The 16095-nt window shown below is 28.3% G+C and overlaps 1 protein-coding gene across 1 annotated transcript in view; it reads left to right on the forward strand.

Moving 5' to 3' along the window:
* Positions 1 to 16095, forward strand: part of LOC113386771 (neurobeachin-like protein 1) — a 119670-nt gene that overhangs the window by 26352 nt on the left and 77223 nt on the right. Inside the window, exons 5-6 of the mRNA XM_026624522.1 lie at positions 9801 to 9950; positions 10017 to 10174. Of these exons, the coding sequence (XP_026480307.1) occupies positions 9801 to 9950; positions 10017 to 10174 (308 nt within the window). The remainder of the gene's footprint in view (positions 1 to 9800; positions 9951 to 10016; positions 10175 to 16095) is intronic.

The raw sequence follows: 16095 nt of genomic DNA on the forward strand, positions 1-16095 counted from the left end.
ATTAAATAAGTAGATATTTGTACTATCCTTCAATTGCATGTTACTGTTTTTTTTTTATTTTTGGTGAAATAAATAATACATAATTGTCTACTTACCATGAGTAACATGGTAGATTTAAGAGGTGCCATCCTCAGTTTTTGAACCACTACTTTATTGAAAAGTAAGTCCTTTTTCACTCAAATTATTACAAATTTAAAAAAGTAATAAAATTATTTATTCACAAAATATAAAACACAAAAATGTTCGTATTTACATTATCGTTAAACTCGTTCGATATAAATCTTTGTGATATAATAAATCACGTGGACATTATTTATTTTGTTGGTTGAAATATCCAATTTCCATGTAAGGAAATTGGTATTTGCCGGTAAAGTTTACGTTCGCGACTGGCTCGGGAAATACGATTCTAGTCTTCTTTATAATTGCGGTACATCTTCTTGCTTGGAGCATCATGCGGCGTGGAAGTGGGGTAACGAACACCTCGAATGAGTTGTAATAATAACAATGACTGAGATTTGCAATAAACGTGTTTTCTAGAGTTCCGTAGTAAAAGACATATTTGGGGAACAGTAACGTCCTTGACAGAATTTTTTAACTTTCATAAAATGCCTTTTTTGACTAATTTTGAACAGCAATCAGAACTGAAGAGCCCTATAGGATGTTATGCTAATTTTACTTAATACTAGTTGGTTCTACAGATGGCAACCCAAACAACTGTTTTATCTCTGTGTAATAAATTATGTCTACAGTTTCGGTAATATGGCTTGGAAACATATTGCTATCTATATTTCCAAGTAAAAACCATTGTCCATACTGCTTGACATAAGGCTGCTCGTAGCGAAATAGAATTCGGGACTTCTTATTTAGATCGATTTGATTTCAAATATTTAAAACCAAATGATCACATTCAATAAAGATTTCGTGATTTGCAGAACAATGCAGTGTCTACATTTTTGCCAAAAATTATGAATCTATTTTCAACTTTTACAAAGTGTTTGTTAGTTATCAGTTCGGAATCACGCTGATGCGTTTTCAGTATAGATCGTCCTAGCCATTTCTTCATAATTAACCCTTTGCATACCATTGCCGCCTTATTTTTGGAATGGACTTTTGGAGTTTTGAAGTGCAAAGGGTTAATTGTTGATTTTTTATGCTTTTGATAAAAATGACGAGTACATGATTTTGAAGAGCATCTTAAAACGTCATTAAAAAAGTTGAAAATGTAAGATAATTTTTTATTAATTAAGTCGATTTATGTTATTATTCTGAAAAGCGGTGACTAAATATACATAATATTTTTAATTTTTCTCAATGGTGGTAAAATTAGGGTGACACTTTTGTTTATTTCTGTGAATCTTTAATCCAAATTGAATATTTTAAATTTAAAACATATTGCATATATTCTCTTATCTCATTTCTTGTATGGAAAATTTTCTTGTATGCCAATGTGACGATTTCTAATATGAATTTTCGCATTTTTTATAAATAGTGCTAATATTCAAATCTTTAAAATGGTTTAACTTATCAAATGTATTTTATTTAATATATTTTTAGTTTGCGCTTTTATTGATCATTAATTAGAAAAATTTTAATATATATTTTTGTAAAAAATCCATAAATCTTATTAGAGGATATATTACATATGAAAAATCATTCAATTTTAATTTTTCTTTTATTTAAATATTTAATTGTATTTTTGTGGTTTTATAAAACAAATTTTAACATTCATAGTTTATATATTATTTTTCAATTTTCTATTGTGGTTTAAAAATTCTTATACCAGTCTAATTTCGGTAATTGCAGTTTTATGAGCATAACTTGTATTTCATATGTTTATTTTCTTTTTTAAAACCTTGTGAAATTTGATTAAACAAAATGTCAGTAAAACAATTAACGAGTGAATCTTCTCTTATATTCATATGCATACTTTGTAAACCTTCGATATTACAAAAATCGAAAAAGTACCATGTTTATGGGATCATCGTGAAATACAAAAAGTTCGTGAGAAGAAGCACTCTATAATTTCACACATATTAAAGACATTAGCGCTTTTACAACGGCTGATCTTAACCGCAATAGTATGGGTACCGGGTAACTCGGTAATATATTTTCTAAAATTTTTAAAAAAATTATAATTTTTATTTTGAACTTAATTAATAAAATTAATCAACAATATTAAACAGGATTTTGTAAAATAATAGATTTTCAAATCTTAATAATATTATCAGAAAAACATAACAATTATTGGTAATTTTGAAGAATATGAGAATTTTTAAAAAAATTTACTTTTTCAATTGTATATTAGATTTAATTTATTTGAAAAATCATATATTACGGTTGGATGTCTTATATTAGACCAAGCGCATTTGCAATAATTATGAATTCCGATATAACTTATTTCATAAAATACTACACAATAATTGCAATAATGACTCTGTAGAAACTATTACAATTACTAACATAAGAATGTTTTCAAGTACTTCGAAAAGTAAAAATTATTTTGATTACTAATGTAAGAGAAGTATGTTAGCTAATGACCATCATGCGAAAATTTGTAGGTCTTGTTGCCAGTTTTTAATTTTTGATTCAATGTTTAATTGTATCATGTGATTTTACCTAAATTTTATTTGACCATTGCATTAATACTTTAGTGGATCGTAAATTGCTGGACTTTCTCTATTTGTAAAATAATACTGCAAATAAATTAATCAAAAACAAAATATTTCAAGTCTGTATATAATTTATAAAAAACTTGCACGCACAACATGTATTATTTATGTTTTTACTTCATCATCATAACTTGTCTACACAAACGCATACACACCCATAGTTATTTATTTTTAGCTTTTAATAATAAAATCAAAATAAAAACAAAAGTTATTTTTGAAAAACTGTTATGTTTTGGAACTAGATACGTTTTATCTGCATTTTTTTTTTTGCCAAATATGTGATGTTTGTTAGAAAATAACCCGAGGAAAACACAAAATGTTCGTGAGGAGAAGCACACTATAATTTGTGTATATATTTATAAATATATAATATTTATAAATAGCAAACTTTGTAATGTTTTTATTTTGATGCGTGTGTTTTCTTAGATAATATTGAGTCATAGAAAAATATCATATTAAGGGTCAAAATTAATTCAATTATTTATATGTTTATATAGTAATATTACGAAAGTTATGGGGCCAAATCTCTGGTAAAATACTGTAACATAGCGTAGTTATGGCAACAATATGTGTGTCGCTCCATTTTCATATAAAATGGTAATAAAAGCTGTCGAAATGCTATGTATTTGCCAGGCGTTTTACACATAAAACCTTAAAACCTTAAAAACATAAAACCACGAGTCTGTTATATATGCATATCACATAGGTTGCCATAATAACGCTATATATAGATGAAATACATATACATTAGGGTGGTCCTTAATATGGATATTTTCTATATTTATTGCTCCCAAGGACTCAAATGCTTCCAAATTGATAAGAAAAAATTATGATATTAATAAATTAATATATTAATATTAAGATCGTCCGCACTCCAACCAAGTTTTCTAATAGAAATAACATGGAAAAAATTTAATTTTTTTTTTAGAATTTTATAACATTCAAGCGAATCGAAATTTTGATAATAACATTGTATTTGCTTATTTTGATTATAAATAAAAAATTCTGAACAAAAATTTGATCTATTTTATATAATTCATATTATATAATTTCCTAATTTGATATATTTTATATTCCTTTTTTATATTAAATTTAAGTATTTACTTAGGAAGAAAAACCAAGAAACTTTGGTTGGAGTGCGGACTATCTGAAAGTTAATATTAAGAGCTAAAACTTTAAGAGAATTTTTTTATATATTTGGAAGCATTTGAGCCCTTGGGAGCAAAAAATTTTTAAAATATCCATATTAAGGGCCACACTAATAAACATACATGCATATATGTATTTGTGAAATATCTAAAGTATTATCCAATACCGTATAATCAAAGATAAAACTCCGAAGCAGTTTTTTTTTCAAGTATGTTTTCAAATTATCCCCCAGCTCCCTGTCTATAATTTAATAATAGTGCATTTCGTATTTGTTGTTGTCTTAGTTATTATCTGTTGCATCTCAGTTTGCTCGAGAGAAGAAAGTGATTTAAAACGTAAATCTTGTTTATAAACGGGTCTGTTTGGTTAATATGTAACTATACTTGATAGACTTGTCTGAATATTCTGATTCATGAAATAGAGTATATGTGGGCCAAAATTTAGATATACACGGTAAATCATGTGTTGTTCGTGTGATATATGAAGATGTTGTAAAACATGTTACATCATGTAATTGTAAATGAAATGTTAGAAGAGAATATTTATTTAGTGTTTGCATGGTTTGGATTCATTTTTATTTTAATGCAAATTTGAACGAAAAGTTTTTGAATTTTCAAAATTAACAATACATTGTTGTTATCTGTGAATTACGAACACTTTACCATTTGGTGAAAAATTGATCATTTTTTTGAGATACCATCATTTTATCAAAAAATATTATTTTGCTTCTTTATAAGATCAGTTATTCACCTTATCTATCACCTTAAAACGTTTTTTTAAAAGCTCCATGAGATCAGCTGAAGCTCTTTTCCAAATAAATATTTTTGCTAATACAAAGTCTCAAATATTGTTAAAAGATGCCATAATATATGCATACATTTTTGGATCAATTAATTTAATAATTCTCTCACAAAAAATCAGAAAATTTACTTCTTTCGGTCTTCTAACTATATAATACCAATATGTAATAAACGTATCAGTATACTGATTCTATAGAAGAAAAGTAGTGTTTACTATCTAAATAGTTTATGTTTTCACAACTATTAAATTATTTATAGTAGTCTATGAATATTTCAAATTTAGTACAATGTATTCTTGTAATGACATTGCCACATAGAAAACAATAATATCAGGTCGTTGAACATTTTATTATTAATATTAAATAGCTTTTTGATTGTTGTTTCATTTGCAAATAATTTATTTTTGTTTGCAACACGTTTTATATTTTAATAAAGTAAAATTATCTACTTTGGTATTTATGTTACAACAGATAATACCAAACAACAACGTGTTCGAATTCCAATGTTGTAACGCGATGAAAAATAATAAATTTGAGCCTCTTATTATTTTACGTGGGCTATGTTTTAATTTTTATTTTTATGTGTTTAATATTAATTACAAACTAGCAATCCTGATAACATAGTCTAATTGTTTAAAAACTACAAATATTCAGTGTTGATTTCTTTGAAGGTTTTGTTTAACGTGACTTATTAATTACACTGAATTTAGAATATTTTCATAAATACATAAGTTTAATAGTAAATAACTTTCAAATTCATTGTGGTGATTGGAGATGAAGAATGTATTATAAACTATTTTAAATTAGGAATCCAATTTTCAAAAGGTCATATTATAAAGTATATCTTCTCTTACAACGTTTTATAAATGCGCAAATAGTCAAAGAACGTTAAAACGTCAAATGTTAATCGTTTTAATTTTTTGCTTCAAATGTGATAACTATACTTATATGAATTAAAGAAGGTAATTTTCTTACCAAGTTTCAAGTTTATCAAGGAAGAACCAGTTTTGAATAAAAAATTATCAATTAACTTCCACAAACGAATCATTTCAAATACTAATTACAAAACTGATTATCCCAATTAGAATAATTCTGCAAAGTTATGTATACTCGTATAGCTGATACGCAATCGTTAAAAATCTTATTATTACATAGCGCACACATTGCGTAAAAATATCTTTAAATAAGATGTAATCATTGAGATCTTCGAAGATTTCACTGGTATTCATCAGTAAATACTTGCACGGCGTATTCAAAATTGTTTGTAAAATATAAATACAAGAAATGTTATTCATATTTCGAAAACTGAAACTCGACTTTCTTTGTATATAACTCTTATCTGTTGAAAGGTTAAATGTAGTTAAATGCAGAAAAAAATTTGACAGGGTACGGTATCATTTTCTAAAGAAAACTGTTGGGTTTTAACTTTTATATACAATTTGATTGAATTTAAAATCCACAAGTGTAAGCTTGAATTTTTTTTGTTTTAAATATTGGGACACAACGGCCCAATTTGTCTTCAAGCACTACATCACAACACATAATACGTTTCGAACAAATAACTATCTGACTATGTTCAGTAAAATTCCCAGTGAATTCATTATTTGGCTAAAAACACACATTATTAGAAATGTGTGTTTTTAGCCCGGCCAATTTACGCATTCAAAATTACAATAGTTCATAATGGACTTCAACTTGGTAAAATTGTTTAAAATACAATAATAGAAAAAATCTCAAAAGACGACCTCATCGTTCCAGTGCGAGTTAAAAAATTGACATAAGGTCAAAGGTCAAAAAATGATTTTTCTCCGATTTTCAGCTAAATGGTCAGTTTTATCGCAAAATTACCCGACTGAGACAGAATTGTAGAGCATATAAAATTATCTACAAAAATTGTATCAATACTTTATTCCCTCGGGGCCACTGTTTTAAAAAAATTTATTTATAATTATATTTTGAACAAATTTATTAAGTTACAGCCCATTACAAATTATTGTTTCCTTCGCGCTGGTTTTAGGTTTAAATTGAACGGGTGATTTTGCTGTTTTTCAAAAATTTGTTTCCTGATCGATTTTACCCTATAGGCGAGGTAAAATAGAATGGCTACGGGGCAAACAGATCCAATGTTTTAATTTTTAATTTCCAAGGAATTTTAGGAAGTGAAGTGGGTACATTTTTTACAGCGACGACACTGTATATAACTTTGATCTGATACTTGGTCAAAAATATTCATTACTGGAGTTATTACACTACGTAGCTCTGAATCTTGTTCATATTCATAAAACCTGAAAATTAAAACCGGAAACAATATTTGTCATCTGCAGATGTCATAAAATTATTGTACCTATTGCGTTATTGCGCAATACAGTGCCTGAGTCAATATGAATTTCTGAATTCACAAATAAGCAATAGAAAGTAATTAACACGTTGAGTATTTCAAGTGAGGCGTGTTTACGTACGTTAATTTGACTAAACGGAGAAAGTCTACTATTTCTGAATTTAGTATTATATCCTCGGCATTACTTAGTAACGTAATATATGACGGAATAGCTTATTACAACCATAGGCAATCCATTCTAGCTATTTTTGGCTCTAATGAAAATTTTGAAATGAAACGTATAATTACCAATTATAACTTTTCCACTTGTACCTTTGTGCTAAATACCAGTCACTACTTTTTGCGCACAAGATTATTTTATAGAGAAAGTAATCCAGGATCTATGCGATAATAAAATTAATTAGAAAAGAGCACTAAAGGACAAAATCTTATTAAACAATCTAATTGCTATCAATTAAAACAATATGATTAGTTTACCGATCATGAGTTTCGAAAGTTGTCGACTCTTAAATTTTTGAACACCTCATTTGAAAGTAATAAAAAAGCTTGAATATTTTCGTGAAAAGGTTTTCCATACGATATATCACTAACATCGATGATTCTCACAATCTAATTTTTATAACTTATCATTAAAACGGTATACAATTGCTAATTAATACTAAAGAGTACTTAGTTCTTAAAAAGGTATTTGAACTAAAGTGTAAAAGCAAAATCAGCCATTTTGTTGTTGATTAACGCCCAGGATATAAGTGATTTTTTTTTCTTACAAGTTACATCTAAACACGGATCAAAATCTTAAATATCATTATGTATTAGGATTTGAAGATGTTCTAAGATTTATCCCATGACTGTTTCCTCAGAAGTATATAATGTTCATCACATTTCTCGTACGATACTTCCTAGCTCAAATTACTACCATTTTATACGTTTACGGGAATGAAGTTAAATATCTATAAATAATTTCAATATATTTACCAATAATTTTCTCACTTGTAAAATTAAGTGTATATTAAGTGTATACCAATCAATATCGCTAGTGTGAATAAATAAATTAGTATAAATAGGAATGATTTGGACAAATGCACATTAAGTTTAAGATGTTAATGATGGTTACTCATAAGAGATTTTTTACTTTACTTTTAGTATTTAACTGTTCTTACTTTTCAAGTGAGATTTTACTCTAATTTTTTAAATTTTTATTTAAAATAATCTATAATAAACATTACCAATAAGTTCATTATTTCTAAATTATATAAATGTGATGATACTTTCTGTGATGTGATGAAAATCTAGCATAGAATTCTGAAAATTATCTGAATAATACTCAATAATACTTTCGATTTTTATCTTCGTTTTTGTAAAATAACTTGGTACCATAATAATGATTACAATTTTACAATATCCAGTAAAGAACATGTTCAAAATCATGCAAACTGAAAGATAATTATATATTTCAAGATTTTATTATATCATTCTGGATATGAATCCGATGAAGTAAGATAACCGCACGATTCCATTGCATAAAGTACCTACAAGATCACGGTAGTAAATGAATTATTTTTCATAAATCAAAAAAAATGATAAAGCATATAGAATATTTGAAAAGAATTAAATAAATTTTATAACTACAAAATATTATTAAATCTTATCGCCAAAAATATCAATATCCAATACCATCAAAATACCATCAAAAACTAACATCAAACATAGTTTACAATATGAATTGTTGAATACTATTTTATTCACCAAGTCATATATATTGTACGGTGCATTCAGCAAATAATTTCAAAACAATTTTTTTTACTTTGATCAAATGGAACTTTTTGCTACTAATTTAACTAAGAATTTCGAGATCTGGTGAATAGTTTTCATGCTTTCAAAATTGAAAAAAACGGTTTGAATTTTATTGATGCTATGAAAGCTTGGAAACTATATATATATATATATATATATATATATATATATATATATATATATATATATTCTTCTAGTGCTTTTAAATCAGCCTGAAAGAATAATTTGAGTGATATATCCGCTTTCTCACACCGGTACAAAGCTTATTAAATAACTGCTTTGTTTTAGTCTTACGCAACAAAAATATACACACGCAATACATTTAATAACACAAATCTAATAAATACTGGAAATAAATAATCACGTTTTCAATCACTGAGTAATTGAATCTTTTAAGTTCATATTAAACTATTAACTAGATGGTTAATTGATTTGATTGCTTATGTGATATGGACATTTAAGCATGCGATTCATAACAGGAATTTTTGAGTTTCTCATAGTTTTTCTAGAGTAAGTTCTTTCGTGCTGTAAATTGATTTATCAGCAAGTAAAAATGAAAATTTTACCGATGTTGGATAATGATAATGAGATGGTATTTATTTTTCAGATTCACCAGTTAAGATAATTGTTTTAATTGTATTATTTACCATCCAACTTCAATCTTTGCTAATTCTATGCAACAGCAGGGCAGTGTCCTTTCAAACACAGAAAGCGACCAAATTTTCAATAATGAAACTAAAAATTGAAACGATACCTTCAAAATTATACGAGGAATCTTTCATAAATTGCATAAATTATTGCCAACTTATTTTGGAAAAAAATAAATTATCTTGAGAAAATCGTCTGATGTACATTTTTGTTTTCATTCTTTATCTTAATCTACTTTTCAAAATTGCAAGTCATTCTGCTTTTCTTCGGTAGTCTAGAAATTTCTTACTTATCATTTTTCTAATGCGACCATTTATAGATGAATCATAATTTGATTCACTATTATCATAGTTTGAAAATCGGAATTTTTTTAAGAAAATTAATCGTTTTTTTATTGTTGCAGATCCGACCTCAGTATGAATTATACAGGCGCGACACGGAAACTTCTTTAGGCGAACCGTTGAATACATTCTGGGCAGAATGTTATGAAGCAGGTAAAGCCGCAGCAGGAGCAAGAGCTAGGGCTCAACAAGATAGTCGGGCCAGATTTCAGGTAATTATATTTTATTAGTTTTCCCATATTTAAATATCAAATAATTATTAAAATATTTATTTCTAGGCCCGTGTAGTGGCTCCTTGGCGTGCAAGACAAGCTGAGGAAGTGGCGCGTTTGGCGACCGCCACGGCGCAACGTCGAAGCAGGGATTTGCAGGTGGAAAGAGAATGGAGACACTGCAGGCAGTTTTTGATGGGAGAGCGCGGTCCTTGGAGGCAGAGGTAAGTTTTTAGATTGATCTTTGCATGTTCTGGGTGGAAATTTATTTTGATATATATCACGTCATATTTTTATTTCAAAAATACCGAAATTTCTGAATATATCCTGAAAACTATTCTTGTCTGATATCAGACATATACTCTCATATTGACTGGGAGTTCAACAACTTTTCCGTCGGAATCTTTGAAGAATATATTAGTAATATCCAGATTCTGTGTTCTACCTAGTCAGTTGTAAGACGACGCTAATAAAAAGTTATGTGGTTGGCTATAAATATATTTAAAAAATGACAGGTTAAAAATATCGGTTGAGAATCTAGCATTGCAAACTTCTTGGGTTTGGCAAGGACAGTAAAAAAACAATTATTTTTAGCTAACAAAAACATGTGCGAAACATTTATTCATATGCATGTGATGTTTGTAACTATTCAAGATCAGTTGTCAACTGTGAACGCTGTCAACAGAAAATTTAAATTCTCGCCCCGAACCTAAAGTTGACAAATTCGAAGAAGTATGAATGACTTTTATATACTAGTTTATAATAATTTAACCTAGTAGTGTCTAGGTGCTGTATAATCTATCATTTGTTGGATTTTGAGAAATATCAATAAAATAGATTACTTTACACATTTTCCAGAATCAACTTTTGTTCTAACATAGCTACACGTTGCTAATAATTATTATACCTTACAATTGTTGCGATTAACATATTATATGGACTTGGGATAGACAAGTACATAAATGATAGATGCATATTTAACGACTCAATTAAATTTTAAATTGGGTTAATATGGAAAGTCCTTGTAATACGAATCCTATTATTCTATATTGCCGTTTAATTTTAATATACGTGCCAAGAGGGGAGAAGTATGCGTAGATTAATACTCTGCCAACATATGGGTTATAAATTACAATAGTGATGGTGTTATTGACACTATTATGCACTTACCTTTCATAAACCAATAATGGTTGCATGTAACTTAGCGACCGCAGATTTCATAATATTTATCGTAGGGCAGAAGAAGTTGCGGCCAACATTGATACATAATACGAGGCTAAAACACTTTTCACATTAGAAATATGAATCGTGTTTGTGCTAATTCAAAACATCAAATGGTATTCTTCTAAGAATATCTAAAAAAATTTTAGTATGTTTGTTAATGATAATTATATGAATATCTTGAAGCTGATACATCATGCGAATAATATTGTGGTCTTCTAGTTCAACAAAGTTGTAACAACAAAGCAAAAACCACTAACAATAAGATTCCATCGAAAACCACTAACAATAAGTTTCCATCCAGTTTGATCATACATATAAATGATAACAGAATTTTCACGCAATTCTGAGATTCTCAGAAATCTCAGCAAACTATAGTTTTTTTCCTAAAATTTACAAATTCATATGTGCACACATGTGAAAGATCTCTCATGAAAAGATCGTACCTCGATGACTCGGATTGTTAAGTAATATTCTTACCATTGCAACTGTGGGCTGTAAATAATACTGTTCTGTTAGTATAATTTTGGTACTTGTTGCAAGTTTTTATTACAATAAATGATTTGTCACTTAGTATTAATACTTAGTTGTTGAAGAAAAAAAATAAGTCCGATCCAACTCTGCGCTACCCCTCACCCGGGGTATACAACCTCCGGTATAAAAGCTCAATGTCATGAAGATCGCTGTCTTTATGGCCAATATAAGTGATATGAAAATACGCCCAAACAATCAGAAAAACATTTTTGAGATCTCTGAAAAAATCTGACAACTGACAAACAGAAGAAAATCTTTTTCTTCTGTACAGTTGTATTCAGGATGCTCTTTGATTTAAAAAAATATCACCCGGCGAATTTTAAAAATTTTATTGGATTTTATCTGATCTGTGTGAAAATGGTTTAATCGTTAATACGAGTTTGGTTCTATGTTGATCTAAACAAAGCTGAGCACGTCTTGAAGGAAAAGTGAAATTACATTCTCCATATATACCGCGTGGGATCATTTGTCGTCGTTCGGCTGCTTACAAACGATGCTCTTAGAGTTAATATTAACACGTACTCGACTCATACGGATAGTACCTATAAAAAGCAGTGAAATAGATGTAACTCAATATTGCCTCATCATATAAATATCGATGCTATTTTAGCAAACTTATGCTTTTGCGGTATATAAATATCGGCAAATATAAGCATCCATGTACTTGCGAATTAAGATAATTTCATGTTATGATAATTAATTAGTCGACATTCTTAGTAAGCGCATGTTTTATCTATTCTCATATATAATTACTTGAAATATTATAATCTTTTGAGTATGAAAGAATTCTATTGACACGGCACAAATCGGATGATTTGATACCAACGCTAATAGTCCATACTAGAGATGGGCTTATCATATCCGAAGCCGGATCGACTCGGATTTGACTCCGCTTCATGGTGGAGTGATATCCGCTTAACAACTCCACGACTCCGACAATTTTGAAACCGAAATACTCGACACAAATGTGTTCTATAGTGCGTTGTTTATGTATCTAAGGATTTGTCAGATCCCATTAATTATTTGAAATGAAAATTTATGAATAAATATCAATAAAATAATTTTTCTAAAAAATTCACGAATAAATGACGGATTGTAAAATTTTTCGGTCGAAAGATGATCGACTCAGTGACTCGTAATTTTAGCAGTGTTACCAAAGTAAAAACGCAAAACTTGAAAATTAAATTCAATTTAATTATTTCCTTTTGGTGAGAAAATAATTGATTTTTTGGATGAATTTTATATAAAAATTGTGTAGTAAACTTTGTAATAAAAGCAAAACATAATACTTCTGTTTTCAAACATTTTCTTCTGCTATTTCCATTCGAGAATTAATATTATATCGGGTAGTTCGATTAGCATATTATTACTTTTATACAGTTATATAATTCTGAAAAGTAATATTATAATACTAAATATTTTTTGCTGCTTAAATTCTAATAATATCACTGATAAATTTTGTACTCTAAAGTGTTGTTATTTCAGACTATAGAAAAACCAGATTAAATAAATGTTTCGTATATTTTTCGGTATGTATATTCCTGATTGCCGTCATTCACGGTCAAAGTTTGTCGTTGTTAGAAATATGACCCCTTACTATTCAATACATTTTACATTTGAGCTATTCACACTTGAACACAATTTCATTATTGTGTATCTTTGAAGTAACATTTTTGTATTTTCTGGAAAATACACAACGGTTTGTATTATCTTGACTTTTATACCTAAAAGGTCATTAAAACTGCCTGTGAGATGAGAAAGTGACCGCTTCCTTCCCAAAGCAAAAACGCCAAAAACAGTAAATATCTGCACGAGTTAACAGATTTAATACCAGTTTAGGGAAGTCGGATATGACAAATCCTGTGAAACAACTCCACTCGGATTCACTCCGAGGCAGGAGTTGTATCGGAGTGATAACTCCGGAGTGAGTTACCTATCTCTAGTCCATACCATTTCAACCTTATTTATCTACAGTAGAAGTCCTTTAGTCCGGCGCCCAACAGTTCGGAATGCCCGGTAAACCGGATTTTTTTTCAAAATTTCCGTTTTTTTTTCAAAAAGTGCTCGAGAACCATTATAATATTTTCGGCGTGGTTCGGAATGATTTACAAGGACTCGCTATTTTTCGGTTATCCTTGTGTTCATAGTAAATTCCGTTGTGTCTAGGTTCATGAACGAAGTATGTTCTACGAAATGCGTAGCTCCTACGTTCTACGAAGGATTTGGTCGTTTTTGAAGTCATTTAACTATACATTGACATGTCTTTTCGAAAAAAAATTCAAATGGAAAAAATAACTATCTATTTGATATATTTTTTATTGTGAAGCAATGTCATTGTGTTTTAAGAGCGATGATATATTGCAGCAATGCCAACAAATGCCCCCACACTTTGAAACATATTTTTATCAAGCTTAATATCAAGTTGTTCACAACTTTGATTTGAATTTAAATATGTATTCAAAATTTATTTGAATCATATTTTTGTTTGTGCGAACAGCAATCAAATGCGAAACTTCAATCTAGGTTTATTAATATGATCCCAGAACCATTTGCTTATCCTCTATCTGGTGAGATTTTTTATCAGATTTTTTATCTAATTCTGACGTGATAAGTATATATCACATCATTGTTTTCGAATAATTAATATCCTTTGTTATATCTTATAATTCATATTTTGGATATATTATTTCAAGTAAAAACCTGATATTACTACTACTACTTTAATTTTTCATTTCCATGGTTAAGGAATGAAATATTTTCGAATTTAAGGAGGCTGGTAATACAGTTGTTCAATCATCAAAAATTTAAGATTTATAAGAGACTCATAACGTTTCTAATATAGTTCCTACCTGCAATTATACCATAATTTTATTTCAATCATTAATTTGTGATATATCTGGACGTGATTAAGTATTTATTTCTCAATTTATATGAATATTTATATGGATGTGTTTTATAATCGGAAATTGATTTAAATGTATCATGTATTAAGGAAGTCATTTATTGCCACTTTCATATCGAGGCATCTAATTTCACAATAAGCAATTGGCACAATCACTCATAAATAGTGTACAGCTAATTCAGCAAATTTAATGGGAAACATATAATCCATATTTTTTAATTTACATAAGCAATTAATTTAGTCTATGTTCCATTTAGAGCACAATGTTATTATTTTATCCTTCTCATTTTTTTAACTATTCTCCAAGTCGATTTAAAATTATTTATTATTCTTATCTCTAATTGAATGAAGCTCTTGAATCACCAAAACTTAACTTTCATGCTTTTGCCTAATATATGTAAGAATTTCTATTAGATAAATAGATCTATGGTCAACATATTCTGTATTTAAATTATTTTGTAACGCTATTTGTATTGAAAATCATATTTACAAAAAAATACGTTAAGATTTTGCGGTGACATTTCTATATGCAATATTGTGTAATGTATTGGAGAAAGTAGTAGGTATTTTTATTAGAATAAAAATTTGTTTATATACTTGTGTATTATTGTATGACAGTAAGTCACGTAATATTAATTTCTCTTTATTGTTTGGGTAAGTACTCGCATCTTCATAAGTGCATATTGAAATCGAAGAATATGAAAATATAACCACAAGTATTATTATTAAATCATTGAAATGTGATAATTAATTAAAAAGAGCGTATATACTATTACCATTATATAACATTGGTATATAAATAAATTTAGCTTCTGAGCTTTTTGTCTCTATGTGGTAAGAGTTTTTTCTTGTATTCTCTAGTTCCTGGTTGGATACCCTCTTCTACCAGCTTGATATCAAGCAGTAGTGTCATCAGTTTTCACTTGAGTACACTTTTCAATTTTAGATCCAAAGTATGATTTTGATTATGAGTGAAAATAGCATTTCGTGGCATTGCATATATATCACTAAATATAATACAGTATTACTATTATAATATTATTTAATAATAATTTCATAAAAAATTGGTAAACTACTGGAGAGTCTTCTAATAATACTAGAGTTAGCAATTACATCATAGCAAATTGAAATAGTTAGTTTCTATGGAAAGATAGAAATTTGGTTAAAAAACTTACAGGGGCATAGTGCATTTATTTTGAATGATCAGCAAAAATTGCAAAAAGTTTCTTATTAAATTACTTTTAATTGTTGAAAATGATATAATCTATATAAATATTTTTTTCTACGTATTTTGGGAATTTTTAAATGAAACAACGACTTAGTTTGATTTTTTTATACCTTATCAATAGATCACTATTGAAAGTAGAGTTAAGTCCATTGTAGTTTTTATTATCCTTATGTCCAAACGTGTATCACATAGACGTATAAGTTTTCTCTTATAAATAAATTGGCTATTTGAAAGCAAATAGAGATGTTCGCGGATATTAC

This window comes from Ctenocephalides felis, unplaced genomic scaffold (assembly GCF_003426905.1).
Source record: "Ctenocephalides felis isolate EL2017-DRISC unplaced genomic scaffold, ASM342690v1 CF-g0.4_SCAFFOLD_03571, whole genome shotgun sequence".
In the NCBI taxonomy this organism is placed as follows: Eukaryota; Metazoa; Arthropoda; class Insecta; order Siphonaptera; family Pulicidae; genus Ctenocephalides; species Ctenocephalides felis.